This window comes from Coptis chinensis, chromosome 9 (assembly GCF_015680905.1).
Source record: "Coptis chinensis isolate HL-2020 chromosome 9, ASM1568090v1, whole genome shotgun sequence".
NCBI classification, from domain to species: Eukaryota; Viridiplantae; Streptophyta; class Magnoliopsida; order Ranunculales; family Ranunculaceae; genus Coptis; species Coptis chinensis.
This window is the reverse complement of record NC_141464.1, coordinates 65,242,949-65,266,864: the sequence shown is the minus strand read 5'-3', so window position 1 is coordinate 65,266,864 and position 23,916 is coordinate 65,242,949. Positions and strand designations below refer to the sequence as shown.

The 23,916-nt window shown below is 36.1% G+C and overlaps 2 protein-coding genes, 2 long non-coding RNA genes and 2 pseudogenes across 4 annotated transcripts; all 6 read right to left on the bottom strand.

Moving 5' to 3' along the window:
• Nucleotides 1–124: 124 nt before the first annotated feature.
• LOC147477385 (uncharacterized) lies at nt 125–1,596 on the bottom strand. The gene is made up of 4 exons (XR_015209436.1): nt 1,552–1,596; nt 1,170–1,231; nt 591–642; nt 125–411 (listed from the first exon to the last, which is right to left on the bottom strand). It is a non-coding gene; the product is annotated as an uncharacterized LOC147477385 (long non-coding RNA).
• A 218-nt stretch (nt 1,597–1,814) lies between these two features.
• On the bottom strand, nt 1,815–3,841 carry LOC147477384 (uncharacterized). The gene is made up of 8 exons (XM_086586002.1): nt 3,596–3,841; nt 3,325–3,522; nt 2,907–3,152; nt 2,723–2,818; nt 2,515–2,609; nt 2,215–2,288; nt 2,042–2,118; nt 1,815–1,928 (listed from the first exon to the last, which is right to left on the bottom strand). The coding sequence occupies exons 3-8, from the start codon at nt 2,907–2,909 to the stop codon at nt 1,815–1,817; spliced, it is 459 nt and encodes a 152-aa protein (XP_086442128.1). The 5' UTR covers nt 2,910–3,152; nt 3,325–3,522; nt 3,596–3,841.
• Nucleotides 3,842–6,888: 3,047 nt separating this feature from the next.
• Nucleotides 6,889–10,004, bottom strand: LOC147477383 (uncharacterized). The gene is made up of 4 exons (XR_015209035.1): nt 9,612–10,004; nt 7,312–7,470; nt 7,137–7,239; nt 6,889–6,981 (listed from the first exon to the last, which is right to left on the bottom strand). It is a non-coding gene; the product is annotated as an uncharacterized LOC147477383 (long non-coding RNA).
• A 3,414-nt stretch (nt 10,005–13,418) lies between these two features.
• On the bottom strand, nt 13,419–14,746 carry LOC147477382 (uncharacterized). The gene is made up of 5 exons (XM_086586000.1): nt 14,536–14,746; nt 14,324–14,425; nt 13,932–14,213; nt 13,797–13,833; nt 13,419–13,576 (listed from the first exon to the last, which is right to left on the bottom strand). Exons 1-5 carry the CDS (start codon nt 14,593–14,595, stop codon nt 13,419–13,421), a joined length of 639 nt encoding a protein of 212 aa, XP_086442126.1. The 5' UTR covers nt 14,596–14,746.
• Nucleotides 14,747–17,323: 2,577 nt separating this feature from the next.
• On the bottom strand, nt 17,324–19,071 carry LOC147477381 (uncharacterized; annotated as a pseudogene).
• A 3,924-nt stretch (nt 19,072–22,995) lies between these two features.
• On the bottom strand, nt 22,996–23,536 carry LOC147477380 (sm-like protein LSM2 pseudogene; annotated as a pseudogene).
• Between the last annotated feature and the right edge of the window lie 380 nt (nt 23,537–23,916).

The following is a 23,916-nucleotide window of genomic DNA, read 5'->3' as shown; positions in this document are numbered from 1 at the left end:
TTTTTTGCAGCAAATGGCCGCGGCAAGACATTACTTTTGGGTTTTTTACAAAATGGCATGGCAAAAGTGTTGTATATATAATAATAATAATAATTTGTGTACTAAAACCACATAGAGCTATGAATGAGAATCTAAACTGAAATTTCATTTCACATGGAAGCTACATAAACCAATTCCAATCAATACCAAAAAGAAGAGAAACAACAATCCATCTTTGGAGTATTTCAGTATCACACAAACAAAAGTATCAAAATGTCTACACAAAAAATCCTTGTGATTTGGAAGTTCAAAATCCAGCAGTACGCATGCGTAGTAGTACCATATTCCGCCTATCAGAGCCAAAATCGCAAAAACCACAAAATTCAGAATCGATCATGCATGTACAAGAAGCCATCAATGTGCATTTATTTTCTGCGTAAACAAACAACAAGAAAAGTTTAGAAATAACAAGAAAGACATAAACCGAAGACAATAATTAAAGATTTATCATTCCAACAATGCCTAGTCATCTACCAAGCTTAACATATGCTTCATTAGTGTCGACTCTATAAACCAAAATGTTCACTAGAAGTTGTGTAGCTATTTCATACCTAAGACCCGAAAGACCAAGGATGATAACCACTCCCCACCCTTTTTTCTCACCTGCCCAAAGGAAAAATGAACAAATCAAGACCGATCACTGCTTGTAGCATATCTAGAATTCTAGATTCTAAATTCTAGACAAAACAGAGTAGATGTAGATGCAATTCCATTATTAGAAATTGAATAATACGATGGATAATATTATAATGTAGCAAACAAATAGATTATGACGTAGTTGACAATACCCAATAATCGCCTTTAAACCCCATCGCTTATTCTACTTTAAGTAGTTGAAAACAAGATACCGCGCACAAATAATCACCGAAAATGAAACAATATACTCTTTTTGCATGTGACTTCCATAAATGAAAAATAAAAAGGTGATTTATACAAAAAAAGATCAAACTTCTTTAGCCAAAGAGGCAAATGAGAAGGGTCCGACTCTAACCATAACAATGGTAAAATGTTCCAAAATGCAATGAAACACAAGGCATGGAGGAAAGCACTTAGGGTCTCCATCATTAGTAATATAAAAGCAAAGAGTAACCGCAAATACTACAAGCCCCACCAACGATATGATTAGTTACCTTTTATACACATCTTTCATATCCCCAGAAATAATCAGTCCACAATCATTCCTGCGGTGGACCTACACATAAAAAGATTTTAAGTGTAAAGCTCTCGTAATTAGAGCCATAGAGCCATAGGAAACATGGTACAAGTTGGTCCGGGAGACCGAGGGTTTTGGGGATCACACCGTGTTCATCACAATATTACTATGTTACATGGACACACCACGGTCCGCGGTCGAACACATATTGTATGTGATATACCTCACTTTTTGATATTTTGTTGTGTCATGCACAGCACACCAAGCCATGTCAATGTAACTTGGCAATATTATGGTCAAAACAAATATTCAAATATGCTACCCATGAAAAAAAAAAAAAGTACTTGAAGTATCCTTACCAAGTCATATCTTCCAACTTTAAAGCCTCATTCGAGAGATAAGTTGCTCAATGCATGCGGACATTCCATCGGACCTATTATTTGATCTCAATTTCAAATAAGCAAGAGATAGATAAAAAAGAAGACAAGCACAAATATATCGAGAACCGTAGATTACCTTCACATTTCCAGTTGTCACGCATGAAACAAATGCTTGGACCATTTTTCCCAACCATTGAGGATCTCCCATAACTTCTTTTGAAGTTTGTGCATTGTGACTATCATTATAGATTCTCGAGATGAACCTCCAAAATATGCTTCGAATGTGAAGTTGGTAGACTAGTAAATCTGAAAAATCTTGAAAGATTTCCAAGGGCTCTCACATCATTTGATTTTATCTAAAAGACAGATTTTCAGTGTTAGTGTGTATGCACAAGGAAGACAACAACAAATTATAATCGATGCTGAAGAAGAGCATGAGTTAGGATGAAAAGAATAATAATAAATTTACCTTGTCACCATCCTTGCTCAATCTCATAGCACATTCAGCTAAAAGAGCTATCCAAAGAGAATATGCCTTTGAATCTACTGAAAAGTAAAAGGGAGGAAAGGAAAGTAAGACGGAAAAACACAAAAACAAGATAAAAATTGAATATTCACGAAGCTTTGTGACAATGAACCCACCAGTGGAAACCATATCCAAATTGAAATCACTTGCTCTAAAGCCTAGGATGCTGTTATCCGAACCTGGAGAAACCCTACTTATATGCACATGGTCCAGAGATGCAGAGACAAAAAAAATTCATTTTGAATATTATTACAAATTGGATATAACAAAACAATTACCGAGACCAAAGGATCTCGTGTGTTCATTTCAACAGCATGGATAAACTTGTCCAAAGTTTCTGCTCTAAAAGAATAAACATCTTTCGTAAGTGGCAAATAGATCAAGTTCAATAGATCTCATAACAAAATCAAATTTACCTGTGAAAGATTTGTGGAAAACATGCAATGACACCAATGGCCCTACAAGCAGCTGACCTGACTGAAGGAACCTCATCGTTGAGTGCTGCACTGATCTACAAATGAAAAATATCCAAAGAATGCACTGACTAATGAGGAAAGTCATATTATATAGACTAAAGGAAGGAAAAAATGATGACTTTCAGTGAACATTATTATTCACACTTACAAAAGATGACAACACAAAATCTTGCTTTTCTTTTGCGAGGGAGAAGAAAACATATGAAGTTATATCGGCAAAGCAAGTTACAGACGCTGCTCTTACCTTCTAGGGAAAAAAAAGACTCAAATTTAATAATTAACTTTGAATAGAAAAAACTGTATTAAAGATTAACAAACATTAGCAAACATACCATCGCAGAATTATGCCTTAAAATTAGTGGTAGATGCTTCTCAATAGCCTCACACCACTGCTCGCTTCCTGAAGAATCTTATGTTGGGGTTCCTTCCTCTGGATCAACAAGTCCATATGATGGAGCATATGAAATTCTTTTTGTTCTGGTACATTCAGATGTAAATGGGGTGTCCAGAGACCTATCATCTAGAACACCCTCGGTTCCTTTAAATCCAAATATTGCACGGAGACATTCATCTAATACCTAAATCAACATTTGTTTACAACCTTAGGTATGCAGTAATAGCAGTCAAATTGTAGTTTACAGAACTTGACAGATGCATAATATTTTGGAAGAGCACCTTGCCCATGTAGTAAACGTATCTATTTAAATATATATTGTTCAATAAGGAAAATGAAAGGCCAAAATATTTTACCTTCACATCAGCCATTATGCATCTCTCTCCAAGTGAACCTACATAATTTAATATATCATTCTTCAACAGCCTAGTTGAACACTCAGAGCTAGGGAATCCAACTGTAGTTTCCCTTAGTACTCCAAACAAAATACTAGAAACTTGCCCCGAACAAGCTGCCATTATGCTTGGGTAATTATGTGATACTGCCCGAAGGACCTGCAAGAAACTATAGATCACATGCACTGTTCTCCATAAATAAACATGAGCACACAAACTAATGATGGATTACCGGAAGGTAAAGTAAGCAGTGGAGAAGGAGGTAGAAGTAGTGAAGAAGAAGACGGCAACCGGTGAAGGAGAAGGCAGCAACTGGTGCGGCAGCCGATGAAAAACATTTGGGGTGAAGAAGAAGGCAACAACTGGTGTGGCAGCCGGTGAAAAATATTTGGGGTGAAGAAGAAGGCAGCAACCGGTGCTGCATCCGCTGAAAAATATTTGGGTTTTTCTGTTTCTTCTTTTTCTTTTGTTTTTGAGATTCAATTTTCACCAAAATAAATGAGGGAAACAGCCCGCTGGAATATTAACATCTATTTTATGCCTTTTTTTTTTAATGAAAATAATTATTTAATGTTTTAAATAGTCTTTTTGCCGCCATCGACGCCAAACACTTACTTAAAGCCACGCACAAAACTTGTTCGCTACAAAAGGTGTGACTTAAAGCCACGACGACATTGAAACGGTTGCAAAAAATGCACCTTTTGCTACGAAAGGATAAACACGAGGCAAAAAAGGTACTTCTTGCCACATATTTGGTTTGTCGTGGCAACAAGTAAGATATAGCCACCAAACCCCTGGCCGCGGCAAAATGTTTGAGGCTAAAAGTCACTTTTTTGGTAGTGCCTATTCTATAATTCCACAGTGATTGTACATCCTAGTGGTTGGATGTATTTTTTTTAGATAGCCAAACGAAAGGCGATGCTGTCAGTTGGAATTGGGGATTGTAGATCCTGTAGTGTAGATCAAGAAATGATATGTCAAGTGTGATTGCATGCTCAACATGACATTACCAATGTTACTAAAAAATAAATAAATAATAATGAACAATTTACCCAGCCAGTGAACTTACATAAAAAATACCAATGCAGACCTCTGCCAGTGCTACCATGTTAGGTGTGTGTAAACCTAGTCATAAAGCAATGATGTTCAAAACTTTAGGTAGAGAGCAAAATAGTTTGTACAACCAAATCCATATCACCACATATCATCTAACAGACTAATACATACGTAATAACATCACTTATCTTTATCACATTGTTTTATGATATCTATTCAACGATTATTGATCATGACTAAATATCACTACTACTTTTAGATGGTCGTAGATAAAAGTCAGGTGCCTAAGTACCCATCAATCAAATCGCATGCATAAAAATGTAAGCAAAAAATTTATATGTTTGTCTGTCACTGTAATAAAAAACAACACATGAAAATAATAGAAGATGTTTATCCATCTAAAAAGATAGTTGTAAACATACTTCTAACACTCATGATGTTGTCTTCAAATTGGAAATTCTTTGATTAAAACCACACACACCTGTATTTGGGTGGTTTGGACACACAAAAGTACATGTCGAGGGCTCAAATGGAAAGCACAATTGTATGACTTAGATGGCTAAATAATTGAACCCTCATCTTCTACCCGAATCAAATACTAATAATTAGAAAATCAGATACACACCATCATGGAAGCATGATTACTCTTGTAATTGATCAAAATAAATCGAAAAGAACAGAATAAATTTAACGAAGTTGGGTATACCGTCATACCTCTAAACTTATTGGATATTCCAAGGCCATTATATCTAAACATATTGATAGATTCTTATAATTTACTGGAGATGATACATAAGAACACAATAAAATTAGTATCTTCAAGATGTGTTCTTCACTTTCAACTTCAAGACATGACATCAAGTACTTAATGAATTAAATACGCTAAACTAACTTTAATTAACTTGGACTAGTGTATGTATTAGGAATTATTAGGAATCTTAAATGTGAAATCTTAATTTGAGAAATGAGTAGTTTATATATTAGAAATTGGTAAGAAATTGTGAATCAACTCATCAAATTGACTCTCAATACCAAGGTAGCAAAATTCCTGAAACCAAAAGGTAAATAAATACAGTAGCATGTTCAATAGATGCTTCATAATATTATTGAATACTCACTCCAATAGTATAATTTGGTTCCAAAGTAATCAGTTTGAGTTTTGGGTATATAATAGTTCAAGAAAGTTAGTGTTTGACTATATTATTCAAACCCTACTTCATCTTAAGTGAGCAAACCAAGCACATTAGCTTAGAAAATTCATCAAGCTTCAAAAGAAGCCAAATCTTTAGCAGATTACTTAATATAATCTACTTGTGTAAATCATGTCCTATCGATTAATAGTGACTACTAATTGCGTAAGAGCCTAGTAAAAGAAGGGCTTTTTGTGTCACTTTTTAAGTGACACAAGAAGTCACTTGTGTCACTTTTGAAACTAATTCTAAAGTGACCTATAAGCCCCCGACACATAAAGTTCTACCAAAAGTGACACAAAAGCCTTACTAAATGTGTCACTTTTTTTAACAAAAAGTGACACTTAAGAATAGCCTATTGTGTCACTTTTAAGAAAGAGTGTCACCGTGTTTGTAAAAAGTGACACTAGTTGTATCTGTTTTGGACCAGAGCGGGATATAATTTCGGCAAAAGTGATACATTAAGTATACTAGTTGTGTCACTTTTGGACCGAGTGAGACATAAGTACGTCAAAAGTGACACATTAAGTATACTAGTTGTGTCACTTTTGGACCAGAGTGAGACATAAGTACGTCAAAAGTGACACATTAAGTATATTAGTTGTGTCACTTTTGGACCAGAGTGAGACATAAGTACATCAAAAGTGACACATTAAGTATACTAGTTGTGTCACTTTTGGACTAGAGTGAGACATAATTACGTCAAAAGCGATACATTAAATATACTAGTTGTGTCACTTTTGGACCAGAGTGAGACACAAGTACGTCAAAAGCGACACAAAAGCCCTTTACTTCTTGTGTCACTTTTGGGAATCAACTCCATGTAACTTGTATGAAAATGAAAGCGACACATAAGAGTGGGCAGTTGTGTCACTTTTAATAGATATTATGTCACTTTTTCCAAAAGTGAGACAAATGAAAATAATTTTTTTTAAAAACTTTTTCTCATTTTTATATTCAATCGTCTTCATTTCTCAACCTGCATCTTATACGTCATAACCAAAATCCCATTAACCTGCTTTATGATAGAAACAACATCCACATACATTTATCAAAACATCACAACCAAAATCACTTTAACCTGCTTTATGATATGGAAACAACATCCACTCGGGAAAAAAAAAACATTCAAAACAATTAACTTCTATTGATTTCATGGATCAAACCTAGTATCTATTATCCAGTTTGACTCCCAACAAAATAAGTCATTCTAATACCAAAATAATCACAATAAATTAAAGCAAATCAAAGCAAAAAAAAAAAAAAAAAAATGACACCAACGCTATCCTAGTAATATCTTAGCTTGTTGTGCGCACTTCCAACACCAAAAAACCTAGATGTCATCTATTCATTTGTTAATCGATCCATGCACCTGCATCATATCATAAAGTCGTCATTCCACTATGACTAGTATATAAAATTAAAAATCAAATGAATCAAGAAGGGTATATTGCACAAGTAAGAAAAAAAAATCGATAAGAAAAGTAAATATACATAAAGAAAGGGAAAATATGGAAGCCCACTTACCCAAATTAACTACTCATATAAATTGTTGGATAAGGTCGATGAATTCAAGACGAACTTCATCTATTTTAGTGGTGTAACTCTTCCTGCTAGAGAACTCCAATACCTGTTCGAAAAAAATATATTATAAATATTATGAAAATGAATAATGCAAGTAATGCATGCTTACTATATTTACCTTATGTTGAAAGGAATTAAAAACACACGATCACCGTGTTCTTTAGCCAACTTCTGAAAATATCGAGCCTTCTCATCATCCTTTGTATTAATAGTAAAACTTTCTGGATTACCAAATGCGTACTTTGCTCGAGCAATTCCAAAAGTCGAATATAAATATCTACATCATATATATACATTTTGTTAAGTCGTCGCATGTGAAAAGTTAAATTATAACTAACACAAATAAGTTCACCAAATTATTCATACCTCATGTAGGAGATAATGCAACTAACATTTAACATTCTCTTCTCACACACTATGCTCGAATCCGATAGGAACCTTGCAAATTTCGATACTGTGGTCAGTATTCCAGTTTTTTTCCTTTGCGGAAATCCGCGAATTTTGAAATCCCAAACTATGCTCGAGGCTCACTGCCTCTGCAAGGCTTAAGGCAAGGCTCAGAGGCTCTTGAGGCTTAAGCCTTAATAAATATAAAAATAATAAAGGAGAACAAGGAAAAATCAGGAAGCTTGGAATTCCTAATCGAATGAGCTGTTTTGATGCTAAAAACAAAACTTCTTGTCTTTAATCTTTTGAAAAGTTAAGAGGGAGATAAGTATAGAAAAACTGGAAAAAAAAGGGAGAAAATAGAAAGATGTGAGGCTTAAGCCTTAAGGCGCTAAATAAAAGGGAATTTGTAAAAGGGAATCCCGGCCAGCATATTTGGAGTAGACAATTTGTGCTCCATTCTAGGCAACAAGGAAAAAAAAAACAATATTAACAAGAATACTCAAACCACTCTCTCTTCTGGAATGGAGGGACGTTTAAGAATTCCTTTGGTAGTATAAAAGATGGAACAATGATGAAGTAGTGAAGTGAAGAAAGTCCTGTGGAAAATACATAATGGAATGTGATTGATTACTTATGGCTTGACACTAGCTTGGACACAAATCCTCTTCATCATAGTTGCCACTTGTAAAATTGTTAGGATGGTGGAGTATGTAAGAGGTTTTACGTAACATTTATAATTCTTTTTGCACAACATAAACCGAGATGTCTATTGCACACAATCATTATAAAGAAAAGAGCAAGCATTCCATTAAAGAAGGCTACATAAACACAAGAAAAGCGTGCATCAAAACACAGTGCAAGAATTCCTGTCAACAGATCTCTTTGCGACAAAACTTAGTCTATTAGTTCGGTGGGAGGGGATTGAGTATGAACCGAAAGCTCAAGCGGTGCATGACCAAAACTAGGAGATCAAAACCACTACCATATCCCTCCTCTCTAAGTTTGCAACAGCCACAACTGCTTTAACAACAATCTCGGCCAAAGCACGCTTTTGCAACGATTCACAATCTTTGAAGATAAAGTCGTCATGCAAGTCCTAACCAAAGGCTCAATGTTGGTGGCATCAAAACAAACTTCTATGCAATGTTCTCTAAATGTTCAACAGATATCCTAGAAGCCATTTCATAGCCTTCGCTGCGAATATGATGCACACCACGCTCTAATAATCTCTCACCGCTGCTCTAGAAATGCACCACCATGACAACAACTCCAAGAGTCCCATCACCAATTTCATAATCTTGACTCCTAGACAACTCAACCATCAGTTTTGCTATCTATTTATCAACATCCATCTGCTCCAAGATTGTCGCACCATCATTGGTGATAGTGACGTCGCTGTCAGGACTCTGAAGCATTTTATCCATGCCTTTAGGACCAAGAGAAGTATGTAGAATCCTAGCAACAGCTTTACCAGCAGAGATGTGTGATTTCTGAGCATCGATTCCTCTTAATCTAGTCTTCTGTTCTTGATCTCTTAATCAAGGCATGGTGGACACACAGGCCTGATTTCTTATCAAAGTTAGAAGACTCAAATTGTACCTACTATAGGTTTATTTAGTGGCAGAGCCATGTATTAAGACCATAGGCATTCTTAATGTACCTTTTCTGCTTTCTCTGTTACTTTTGTTTTACTTGTATTTCCCTTTTTCAATTTATACAACTATCCTTTAGCAAAAAAAAAACTGTTCTTTTCTGTGCTCTTCAGTCAATATGTAATTGGTTAGGCAGATCGACAAAAACAACAATGACAAGTTCTTAACCACCAATCCCCAAACACACACACACCCCATGACCCACCTTCTATATCCTAAAAAGTGGCAGATGAAGTACCAAAATTTTAGGTAGTCTAATAATACCAGCAGCAACACAAATAGAAAAAATAGTTAACTTTTCACAAAGTACACAACTATAGAAACAACCTGAGTGGCAACAAGACTAAGAAAGGCTAGCTGCTAAGAATTGAATTACCTGGATGTACAATTTTTGTAGTTATTGGCATAATCTGAAGATGAAAGAAACTATATGTGCCTGCCGCATGTCCTTTATTTAGATTCAAGAAGCTTCACATTCGAAAAACGAAGTCCTTCCACACAGCTAATTGATGAATCAATTACTTGTCCAATTAAAACCTAGTGAGAGATTTAATGAGGATTGGGTTTGGAGAAATGAGGAAATGGCTGGAAAAGCCTAGAGAGAGAGAGACAGACGGAGAATGAGGGATGGATAGAGTGAGAGACCACTGGGTGTGGGAGAGCGCGCGTGGTGAGGTCTAACGAACGCCGGTGAGAATTAGTTGGGAGGGAGGACGTGGTGAGGTCTGCTAGACTTCAGTGTTTTTGGGAGACAGAGTTTTTCTTTTCTGTTTTTTTTTTCTTTTTTAATCCAACGGAGTAACGGACTTCAGTTTATTCTCTTTTTATTTATTTTTCTTTTCCGTAACCTAAAATTATAGCCGTACGCTCAAATCGGGACAACTTGAGTTTCAGTAGCATAGAATTACTTGTGCCACTTATTTATTTTGATAGTATGTTAATTTTGTTTCATTTTCTGTTAAACCCATAAGTGACACAACAAGCCAAACCAATAGTGTCACTTTCAAATAATGTGACACAAAAAATAAAATTACATGTGTCACTTTTCCTAGAAGCAACACATCAGCCCTCGTTCCATAGAAAAGTGACACATCAAAACTCTATGTGTCACTTTTTTCTAGTTAGTGACACGAGACATAAAAAAAAAGTGACACAAAAAGCCCTTCTTTTAGTAGTACCATGACTGTTAAAAAATAATGTGCATACCTTGCCAATGTGAAATTTCTTTTTCTAATATTGCATGTACTTATCAACATGGTAGTAGATGACAATAAAAGTGTAAGAGAAAAATGCAAATGAAGATTAACAAAAAATGAAAATAGAGGATGTTTGAAAGAAGGGATACAAACTAACCAAGCAAGATAATAAGTAGTTCAAACATAATGACATAATCCACACCTTTGTTTATATGTTGATTATAAACAAAAGCAAGTATCCAATCATCCTTTGATATTGTTGTACATCCAAGATATATAATTAAATGACGTGGAAACATTGCTTACCTCAAATATCCTGAAAGAATGCTTCTATATATAAAGTCTTTGAGCAGAACAACTTCTTTTGTGAATCTTGAATAAGGGAATGTGTACCTAGGCACAACACCCGAAGCAATAATTGCCATATTGCATAAAAAAAATAGTAATATTAAGCAACAAACCGACTTCTCTAATCATAGAAAATTGGTATGGAGGAACTGACACGATACCAAGGTGGTACTTCTTCCACAAAGCTAACAAACCTCATGGAAAACACATTCTAAACTCGCTCGCAATATGTTACTGAAATCTAAGATCCTTTGAATTCTAATTATATATCTTGATCTTTTGTGCAACTTATTTTGTAACCAAGAACCCTGGAATGTATTGAAAACGTCCTAGCCATATGTATAAACCACAATTTTTCACACAGGCTTGATAAAAACTAAATTAATGCTTTCAAAAAATAGATACAGGGAAGAAAGAAAGAGGATGTAACTTATCTATTAGTGTTATGAGCTTTGGGAGAGGCGTAGCAGTCTGTTTAATAGTGTCTTTCTATCTAGAAACACTTTAAACACCCTGTTCAACAATGTGGAAACCCATGACCGAATCATACACAAAAAGAATTTTAAATCGAACTACTGTTATTGACTTAGAAATAGTAGAAACTACACAATCACATATGCTATATAAGATACTGTCCTCAGTTTAGAAGTTTTAAATGTCAAGAAGTTATATCTATATTCAATGGGTTCGAGTCCAAGAAAAGTAAAGTTATAGCCTACTACTGCATCACCTAGTTATTTCAATCTGTTGGATCATTGAGGATATATATTAGTGAATTGGGTTGTAAAGTACCGGTTGCCTGAGCATAGAGCCAAGCAGAAGCCAGTTGATGTAAGATGTCAAGATAACGAAGATTCAAAATGTGAGTTTGTTGATGACATAATCTTCATAACCCCATTTTGATGGTATTGGCATTCAGGGCTTTAATGAGGTTTGAGTGTCGGCATTTCCATTGACTGCGCCAAAGCCACAATATATACCAAAATGAGAAATTAGTGCAAAAAGAAAGCATGTGGCATTCCCTTTCTATGGAATGTTACTTTGGAGACATATGAATGCTAAAGTTTGACTTAGATATCTAAATGGTCTTGCAAAGTTGCTAGAAAACTAAATTCAATTCCACTATTTGTAAAATGTTGGGAATCTTGACGCATAAGATTAACGTGCAGTGACTGACATAAGTTAAACACTACCTCCATGAAACTGATATTAAAAGTCAGTACTAATATCAATAAATTATGCATGTATGGAATATTAATTTGATATTTGGAAGGTATCATATGATATCAATAATTTCGAATTACTACGATCTATGGATTCCCGCACCAATTGTATGTATTTATAGGGGAAATTTTTAAGTTATGTTGTGCAAAAGTTATAACTTAAACATATGTACGCATAGATATTCAACAATAAAGCGTACAATCTACTAAAAACAATGAAGTAAGATGAGCAGACAGTAATACTGAAAAAACCTAAAAAGAAGACAACATTATAAAACACATAACAAAGTTTGCATTTGTTAAGATATATAAAAAGTTTTAATATATTAGATATATGGCAAAAGATAAAGAGTTCCCCCAGGGAGACATTTTCCTTTTTATTATATTTGGTTTTAGGGAAAAAGAACCGTCTATAACATGGTCTGACATCAAAGTTACAGACTTTGATAATCAAAGTTATAGACTTTGATAAGTTAATATACATACAAGAGTTATGCAATATATCGAAAAATGATCCTACACCAACAAATCAGATAAGCAGACATCAGAACACATTTACAAAACCTACAATTCTTCCATATCAAAGATTGGATAACTAACCGAAGTAATTAAAGATAAAAGTCGTGTTCTTTCCAATTAGTTCCATAACTTGTGATAAACATGATGTTATTACATATCAAGTACTTCAACAATTTTTTCTTCAAGATGCATCTTTCTCAACATTTAACATTTTGAGCTCGATGTGCATTAGATTAAATTCTTAGGCATTGTTTCATTTCAAGTACTACACTATAAACAGATAAAAAGTAAGAAATTCATACCGTGGGCAATATGAATACCAAGAGAATGCAAAATATGTGAACCATGAGAACCACAACACAAAGCAACCAAAGTCCAAGCAAACGCAACCCGGTTCCTACTCTTTACACTCAACAGCATTTCTCCAACATTATGAACCTCGCATGCATCAAAAAATTACACATTTATTAGTGATATAAATGAAAATAAGAACTTCATATTAAAATAGCTAATAGAAAGAAGAAGAAGAAAAAAACAAAAACTAACCAGGGGGTTTACGATCCCCCCAGTGACTATTAATTGCTCCAAGTATCTCGACATCCGCCATCCGCACTTAAACTTAAATACACAAAAGGCCTTGGTTTGTTTACAACAAGGCAAGTCACGACATAAAACCAATAAAAAGATTTGACAGCTAAAGAGTTTGTTATATTATTACAACTACCCAAGACTAACCACATAAAAATTTCAAGGCATGACAACGCACCCAAAAAGTTCCAAGTCATGGCAACCACAACCACATAAAAATATGTCTTGAGCTTAAACTAAAGCAGGAAGAGCAAAAAGTAGAGAAATCCACAAAAGGTCTAAAACCTACAAACATCAATCCTACAAATATCAATCATACTTCAATCGCCCATCAAGCCAAGCTATATACCCTCCTTCAAGCCAAGCATTCAAAGTTTCATTACCATCTTGTGGACCATCATAAACAAAGCAAAGATCGAGAACCATTACTTCATCAATATACACTCTTCTCTCTCCACCAACCAATTCTGCCATGACAAATTTTTGCACTTACATCAATAGACCCTTTAGCAACTTCGTACCAAACTTATCTAGTAATGTGACTCTAGGCTGTTCGCTTCAACCCCAAAAGCAGGAGTCAAGTTCGAGGGGTTGCCGGAGAATGGCGTTGAGCCAAAACTAGAACCAATTTCAGTTAAGGTGTAGCCACATCCATATGTGGTTCGGCATTGGTCGTCACATTATTACCTCGCCGTAGTTTGCCTAGTTGTTGTTGAACGAGAACCTCGTGGGTGGGTATAGATGATGACATGATAATTTTAAAGTGTGGATTACATATTACTAACTCTAACCATTAACCGTAATTGCCAAGAAAAAACTGACCTTGAGCATTGATTTGACCTCAGACATGTCTGTCTCGACCTTCGATTTAAATGTAGCCACATCGGCCTCAACCTTTGCAACTGATGTAGTAGCCATTTGGTTGAGTAAAGCGCTTGCGACAGCAGCATGTTGTAGCTGCTTCCTAGTGATATTAGAACCAACTCCACGAACACGGTTCTTCTTATCCTTGCCAAGTACTTCAGCCAATGCATCGGAGTCAATGTCTCCCGTGTCAATCTCTCCAGATGCTAGTCTTCTTTCTTTAACTGCTTTCACTTGATCCTGCATTTATTTGTTTTTTTTTAAAAAGGGCAATCAAATAGCCCAAAATATACCCGGTAGCAATCAAAAACTGAAGTTATCAAATAGATAGCAGTAAAACTTCTACTCACATATTTTTCCCGAGCACTTTCCAAAACTGTTCCATCACTGCGTTCACGGCCCTTAAGCCAATCATCAACTCGAGTTATTTTTTCTTGAGGGTTTTGTTGTTGCTACAGGCAAATAATCATTGCTTAGTAATAGTGGTTCAAAAAGGACAACAATAGTATTCATATCTATATACATAATCAAAAGGCTTAATAATTTAGAAAATGATACGTACCAGATCATTATGCCTTTGGGAGAAGGTTCTCCTACCATTAGTACTACCAATAGTATTCATGGCCCTATTTGCCGCATTTTTCGCATTCCTTTCTTTTACTTTAGTTTGAAGCTCATAGTCGACAAAATCTACCCAAAGAGCTGGATTAATAGCAGGTGGGCAGTTTGCCTTAGCTGCTTCAATGTTTTCAGCTTTCTCCAAAAACTTTGACCTATATGTGTCGTCAGGTCCCTAAGTTTTTGAGAATAATTTGTCTCGACCAACGGACGAGCTTCAAAGTTTTCGACATTAAATTCGAATTCCTCCTATCATGAGTACAGTTGATAAGAAACAATATATTAAGATAGCTAAATGGTAAAGTTGATTATTTAATTAACACATTAAATAAATAAATAAAAATAATTACCGTCAAGGCTTTCCAAATTGCATCCTTAAAGCCATCATCCACTAGTCTCCAATCCTTGGTGTTGATAGGGATATTAAGCCTCACTTCGTTCCCTATTGCAGTTTTGAACTTGCTTGCATTTTGTCCAACAATTTGGCCATTAGGCCATAACTCAACAAGCACTTTCCTGAGGGACCCATTAATTGTGTCTTCTTGGATGACCTGAGAAGTACATTGACACATGTGGGAGAAGAGGCATCGATGCACTAGGGTGTCTTGGTTGTACCACCTGATTCCATTATTTAAAAATAGCCTAACAATTTCCAACAACATTTGAAAATAAATTATTAAGGATTTCATAACACTTAAAATATGACATAATCAATTATTCAAAAAGAACGAAAAGAAATAAAAGAATATGCACTATCAAAGTAACCATAATATCCAAAATTAATTTTCCAAACTACTAGAAAATCTTAAGATGATCATCAAAAAAGGAAGGCATGCATTTGAACATATTTTCAAAATTATTGCACACTACAATCAACGACGTGGTTCTAACAGTGATCTCAAATGAGGTTGCTCTGCAAGAGTAGATTGGAAGTCTTCTGGTTCTGGTGCTTCTAGCTTGTCCACTTCGCTAGTCATTCGCCTTGGTGAATGTATGACCACCCACCAATCAGGATATTTAAAATCCCTTGAATAGAACACTTGATGGGCTTCTTTAGCACAAATGGCCGGCTCATCTAACATTTTGTCGGAACTCTTGAGCCGATTAAAATTTACCACCACCAAGTTAGAGTCTGGGCATAGCTTACATCCATTGGTCTTATCTTCCACCCTAACCCAGTCACAATAAAACACCACTTCCTTGAAATTTGTGTAATTCACCTCTAGTATCTGTTTGATGACTCCATACCACCTAGCGGGGACGATCGATGGGATTTTTATCTTTCCTACTTGATGTAAATGTAGTAATTGCACTCATGCAAACACCACGGTCTTAGCGTAAAGAACGGTTTCATCGTGAGACTTAGTAGAAAATACATAACCATTGATGCGATACTTTCGAAAAGTTTTAGCTTTGAACAATGGCCCTCTAGCAAAGAACCACAATTCAGATGAAGTGTCGCCATTCTCCAACAACTACAGAGAGAACATACCACAATTCAAAAAGTGAAAATAACATAAAAGCATAACTTACTATCCTAATTAACAAAGACCTTATTATATAACCCGGTCGATAAAATCTGTTTGTATCTCTACTTACGTCTTTGCTATTCCTTTTCTACGCTACCTCGAACTAGATTGCAAAGACTCACGATACTCACTACAATTTATTCAAAGAAGTTAGTATATATGTGTGAATTTATTAATAGGGAAGTAAACATTCATGCCAAAACTAACACCAGTAGTGATCATCAAGTCCATCGACTTCCAAACGGAAAAGTAGCCATCTACGGTTTGTACAAATTGCTCCTTCGACAAAATTACATCTTTACCTTCAAACCGAGAACCCTCATCGCTATATTCATCATTTTCATCTATAAACACTTGACCAGTGGTTTTGTGATTCTTGGGCTGTGAATTTGGAATGTACTCCATTGCATACCTAATGGACTCGAGACAAGATCACGACTCGCAATCGATCCTTCAACAAATCGTTTGTTCTTGGGTATATCTTTGCACTCCTTCATTGACCTAATTAAGTGATAAACCCATGAATGCATTTATTAATTTTATTTAAAAGCAAGGAAAAAAATTGGGATTGAAAGAAGAATTATTTACCGCTCAAACGGATACATCCAACGATCTCGAAGCTGGTCCACACATCAATGCCTCATCAGCTAGATGCACAACAAGGTGAATGCTAATATCAAAAATGATGGTGGAAAGTACTTTTCCAAAGACGCAACGCCCTCTGCAACCATGTACTTGGCATCTTGGATTTCTTTCCTAATTACAACTTTCGAACACAAAAGGTTAAAAAATAAGCTTATCGATGAAGAGCTTTCCGCAAATCGGGGATGAGTTGCAAAAGCATGTTGAAGTAGCATGGGCAAAAGATATTGCATAATCACATGATAGTCGTGGTGACTTCATTACAAGCAAACCCAAGCGGATCAAGACCGACAATGTTACTCAGATTAGATGAAAACCCGAAGGGAGCCTCAAAGTTTTCAAAGTTTTAAGGAAATCCATCTTCTCTCGCCTTATCTAGGAAGAACGGTCTTTGTAGGTTTAACTTGTTTCCCACTTGCGGGTCGGTTTGCATCCATCGATCCCGGTGTATGCCAAGTTCCCTCATATCCTCTCGTGCACGGATCAGATCTTCGATTTGTCTTTCTTATTAAGGATTGTGTCTAGTATGTGCTCGCAACATTCTTTTCAATGTGCATCACATCAATAACATGACGAACTTTGTGATAGATCCAAGAAACAAGAAAAAAATAATATGGACTTTCTATACCATGCCGATGTAACTTCATTACCTTCATTGTCGTCAACCACAATTTGACCACCTCTCTTCCGCTTCTGACCAGGTTTATACTTCACATAACTCAATGTTTGCAAAAGTACATCGCCATTTAATCGTTGAGGAGGAGTTCTACGCTCTTCTTTCTTGCTACCCATTAGTCCCAAGTACTTGCCGTTCCTGAACGGGTGATTACCTTTAAGGAATATACGGTAATCTAAGTATACATTTTTCCTACTAGACTTCAAATATATGGAAGAAGTATTGTCACCACAAACAGGACAAGCTTTGTAACCATGTGTTACGCAGCCCGCTAAGTTTCCATATGCAGGCAAATCATGGATACCCCACATTAGCATAGCCTTCAAATTGAAGTTTTCTCTTTTGTTCATGTCATAAGCCGGCACTCCTTCCCACAACTCTTTCAACTCATCGTACAATGGTTCAAGAAAAACATCGATGTCTCCTTTTGGTGCCTTTGGACCGGGTATAAGTAAAGACAACATCTGAAACTCTGCTTTCATGCACATAGAAGGGGAGATTGTAAGGCGTTGATAATAACAGCCAACAACTATAACTAGTAGACTGAATGCCACGCGGATTAAACCCATCGGTTGCAATTGCAAGCCAAACATTGCGCTGCTCATTAGCAAAGTTTGGCCACTTTTCTTTACAAATTTTCCACTGACCTGAATCAATTGGATGACGCATATAAGCCGTAGAAGTCTCTGCTCGTGCATGCCATGTCATCTCATGCGCTATCCACGGTATAGTATACAACCGCTTGAGTCTTGGAATTAAAGGAAAATGTCTTAGTACCTTGTTAGGCTCCTTGGAATTCTTCTTCCCTTTACTCCCTTCCTTAACTTTAAACCTTGGTGCTTGGCACTCGGGACATTCTGTCAAATCTTTGTTCGTCTTCCAATATAAGATACAATTGTTCTCACACGCATGAATGCACGTAGCCTTCATCCCTAAGTCTTTCAACATCTCCTTCATTACCGGATATTTCTCAGGGAGGGTGTTACCTTTAGGCAACCATCGCCTCAACAAGGATAAGAGTACTGTCATACCAGTTCCAGACCAACCAAATTCCTTCTTTACATTATGAAGTTCTACAAGTGCTGAGAGAGTTGTCTCAGGACCCTCACATGTAGGATACAATTTTTCAGTTGCTTTTTTTCTTATAATCGTAATACCTCTTTCCTAAGTCTGGTTCAGGAACATAAGGTTCATCAAATTCAATTCCCAAACGGCCATCACCTGTCACCGCATCACCGTGTAATCTAAAAGCAGAGTCAACAAAATTTCCCATCCCAATCCCGACATCCCCAATGGTTTCTTCCTCGGTGTCCCCCATCTCAAACCCATCATCAACCGAGGTTTTTTCCCCAATATTTGCAACCAATGGAGGATGAACAGCAGCGTTAGATAAGTCCTCACCGTGTAAAGTCCATACACGATAGGACTTCTCTATACCTTTTGAGATTAAATGGTATCCAACCTCTTTATAAGTCAACCAATACCTATTCCGACACTTCTTGCACGGACAAGGACACTTCTTCCCGCCCAACTTCCACAATGCAAATTTAAGAAAAACCTCAACTCCCAATGAATAGACTACGCCGCCTCTTTCATTTTCACTCATCCATTCTTTGTCTATTGGTTCTGACATTCTATACTATATTTAGAAACCAGGGAAAATAATAGTCAACATAAATACCAATTAGCTAGTTTTCCAACTATGTATAAACAAAAAACAAGAAAGAAGCGGCATCATAAATATAAATAATATACACTTTACATGCGTAAAATAAAAAACTCAATAAAAACAAGTAAATAAGTCCATTCAATCCTAAATACAGACATGTTTATTATAGAACTAAGGAATAATACTCTTCAAAGAATTTATCAAAGCCATTTCCAGATTTATCAAAGCCATTTCCAGATTATAGTGCCTTCACAACTGGTGAATCTTCGTAAGAGAAAGAGTCATCAATGAAAAGCAAACAGATCTGATCTCCCAATTGTTAGGTAGAGGAAGAAGGGGGTGGATAATTGATTTTAAGGCTTCAGTTTGTAATGAGTGTGGATGCATATGGGCTTCCTTAGAGAGTAAATGATTGATTTCCTATTTAACCAAATAAAGTATGCCACGTTTGCAATTTGCAAACAAACATATTGCTTTTATAAATTCTGACTTAAGCTTGCATTAAGTTTAAATCGTCTGAACAATATCAAAGATACTAGCTAAGGCCCTAACTCAAAACTCTCGGGTCTCCAAGTAAAGGGGAAGCAAACCATAACCAAACACACGAGAACAAGGAGACCATCAATAAAACAAGACACCGGAGTTGCGGATGCTCGAAATCATCAAATACTATGTGCATTATTTGCAAAGAAAGCCAGAACTATATAAATCTTAATCTCTACAACTATTTTTTCATCACCAAGAATGAAATAACGATGACGAGAATGCCCTCTCAGATAGCGACCGACCCACGACCCTCACGAAAAACAGATCCTAATGAAGTCTGTTCGTGTATGTGGCAAGCGGAGCATTATGTGTTTACAGAGACAAATCCTATAATCACTGGAAATTGGGACTACATCCATAAGTTATACAAACAACCAAGAGTAGAGAGAGAGAGAGTCAGCAAAAAACTAACCTTTTTAAATCAAGAATCTATGAAGAGATTGACTTGGTTCGTCGAGAATGAGAAATCGTAGAAGATGCGAATAGAAACTAGGGTTCTTCAGAGAGAGAGAGAGAGAGTGGTTTTTTTTTTTCCTGCCGTACGAAAAAAGAGGCGAGATTATAATTCCTTTTCTAATTGTTAGCCGAAAAAAATAAGAAAAAAGAAGGGGGAAATGTGACCGCGTTACCAAATTTGCCCGCTTGTGATATTTTTTTTTTTTCAATTTATTATGCATATTTATTTCCTTTTCTAACGGATATAAATGTTAGCATATCCCAAAATAACCGTAAAAACATTATTAAATATTAATTCAAGATTTTAAGTAACACTTGTTGTAGTAAGTAACGGATATAACTGTTACTGCATCAGTAATAGTTATATCCGTTACCTATTGAAAATTTGCACTGTTACAAAATGGCTATTATGGTGTAGTGCTACTTGCCATAAAAAAATGCATTTAGTTAGTGTATCATGCATAAATAGCGTTAAGACAAAGAATAATATTGTAAGCTATTCCAGCTATTTTAAAGTTATTATTACTATTTTTAGCATGTGGTGGCTGAAGATGGTGAACATCACAACTAATTGGAATGGAACTTAGTGGTATACCTCTGCAATTTCGTATTGGAGTAAGAAAGTGAAGGTTCGACATTTTTATTTTTATTTTGCTTGAAGGTTTGACATCTTAGCTAGGTGGACATATGCCATGGATGAATGTATGATGGAAATATTCGTTGGTAATGTGTGGTTAGGCCACAACGGTAATAATTGTTTCAAAGACAAAGCCTATAAAAAAAAACCAACATTTTTGCTTACCAGGTTGAGAAATTAATGTTTTTGACTTCTCTCTTCTTACATACGATGTGTTTATGTTCAAGTTAAACATAAAATCTTTGCTAGCAAACATGTTCATCTGTTTGTCCTATACTCGACTGTGTAGTCATTAGGGGTGTGCAAAAAACCGAGGGAACCGACCAAACCGGACCGACCCGAGTAGTTTTGGTCGGTTATTCATGCAAAATCGGTTCAGTTCGGTTTAGAAAACTATAAAACTGACCCTTCGATTCAGTCATCGGTTTAGGACAGTTGGAAACCGAGAAAACGGACCCGACAAGAAATTTTAAGTTAGGGTTAGCAATAACTTCTATTTATAACCGTTAGATACTAAAATCAATTTTGAGCCCTTGGATCTTGCATAAAAGCAAACTAACCCTAGCTAATAGTTCATTCTCTCTTACTAACTCCTCTTCCTCCCTCACCAAGCCGCCACTACACCAAACCTGCTCATCTCCTTCCTCCACTCAAACTTACACCTCTTTACGCTTTTATTTTCTTTGAAGATAAAGTTCGGAATGTTCAAGAGAATGGATTTCATGCTGCTATTGTTTATGATAATCGAGAGAAGAGGAATTTGGTTTTTTTTTTTTTTGAACTCCAAATTTATCTAGAAATTCAAAGTGACGATGCGTTTAACACAAATGATGGTACAGATACAAACTGAACACATTGTATAGAAAGTTGCCTAGAATTTCAAAATAATGCATCAGAATGAACAGCCGCTGCATCAGATTGATCTCACTATGATAAGAGTCACGAAAGGGACTGAAAATCAACCACCACGTGCTTCTCGTCTAGTGGCATCATGGAGGAGGTCAGTGTCTACTTCCTCCGGGGTAGGGGTGGGAATTTGGCCCTAACGACCCTAACCCGGCCCTGACCGACCCGACCCTAAGCCCTATAAAGCCCTCACAACTAAAGCCCTCACAGAGTTTAGGGCGGCCGGCCGCCCTAATGCCTTCTAGGGGCGGGGCTAGGGCTAAGATTCTAAAACATAGGCCCGACCCTAACCAAGCCCTAACCGCCCCGTTTCATACTTTCACTATAAATACACATATCATAATTGTCCAACTCTTTGTTAAATATTTTCAATTAAAATAATATTGTCCTTTGTAATTTATCACTTACACCCAAGGGTACTTCCAATAACTTGTTTTATATAACAAAAACTTGTCAACTTAGCAGCCATGAAGAACAATGAGCACTAGCCTAATAAAAATAAGACTTTATTCCTTTGATCATCAAGTCAAAGTCCATAACTTATTATTCTCAATTTCTTTTCTCATTTATTTCTTATAAATTATATTTTTATTCACATCCAAGCCAAGTCTAAAACTAAAGGTTTCCTTCCACACCATTAAAAGCAAAATACGAGCGGACATTTGTAACATAGAAACCAAAAACACCCTTTGTCGAAAATGACATTTGTAATCTCAAACCTTTCTCCATCACTTGTTCAAAAGCCAATATTTTCATTTCCATATACAAAGCTTGAATCACTTTTAAATTAGAAGAAAGGTAATATTATATTTGTTTGAATCTATTATAGAAATAATTTATGATATTACAAATAGTTTAACAACTTCCATGACCCTTAACCAAAACTATTATGTTTCTTCTTTATATCTATTACTTCTTCCTTTAAAATGATAATATAATTATTTGTCTATGTATTTCAATGTTAAATGTAATTTTAGTGAGGTTTGAGTACAAGGAAGAACAAATTCAACTCTCGATGTACTTGAATTAGATTGTGGATGTGCATTTTAAATTTTGGACTTATACAGATTATTACTAGATTGGTTGGACTTTGAGTTTGTAGATTATTGTACATTTTTGTAATATAAATGAGTTTTAAAACTGATGTAGTAAAAAAAAGAAAATATATAGGCCGGCCCTAAAGCCCGAAAAAGCCCTTAAAGAGGGCTAGGGTCAACTTGAGATTTAGACTTGTGACCGGCCCGACCCGCCCTATATCGATTTTTGGCCGGGCCCCCCCCTAATATCTGAAGGGCTTTAAATGTTTAGGGCCGGGCTAGCCCGACCTGGCCCATTGCCCACCCCTACTCCGGGGGGAACTGAACATATCTCACAACTGATCCCCTGATGAAGCAATTCCTTACAGAGAGCATGTGAGGGTATTTGTCTTGATCAACAACTCTAGTATTCTCGAGCTTAATATTAAGATACTGGTCAACAGAATGCAAAGTTCCCCTTATTGCCAAATTATTTTTCAACTCTACTGTCACTTCTCTACCAACTAAATCCTTGAAATACGAGAAGAACAACATATTTGGGTTTGATAATAATTTGGAAACTGCTGCTTCAACTAAATCCTTGGTTTATTTGATTAGTTATAACGTTTAGTTTAAATGATTAATGTTTATGTTTTTAAATCTAGTGTAAAAATTTGTATTATTTAATTCAATATGAAAACATTTGTCCATCCCCACTGGTACTGCTACTAAATTGTCGGGTCGGTTCAGTTAATGTCAGGTAAACTAAAAAATTGTCGGTTTGGATCGGGTATCGGTTAGGTGAGAAAATGTCAGGTCGGTTGCGGGTTGGTTAACTCCATCAGGTCGGGTCGGGTCGATGGTCGGTTTAGCCCAAACCCGACCCGTGCACACCCCTAGTAGTCATGACATGAGAGATGGTAGATGAAAGTATTGGCAAACATGCAAGTTGACACTACCTAATGGGGGGCGAGTGAAGCTGTAAGGCTTGGGGTGGTAGGCCAAAATAATGGCTCGGGAGTTGCCTAGGCACCACCCATGTTGCCTTTAATGGTGTAGGCTGTCTTGGTGTCGGTAAAAGAATATCCCTTTCAGGAAATGGGTTATAGATAGTTACTCTGAAATGTATGTCGTTTGTACTGCTCAGAACTTCTTTTCGTCAAGCGTATAACTTTTAGGATGTGATTTTCGGAAACTGTATTTATCATTCATCCAGGACTCAAAGTGTTCAATAAGTTTGTTTCAATG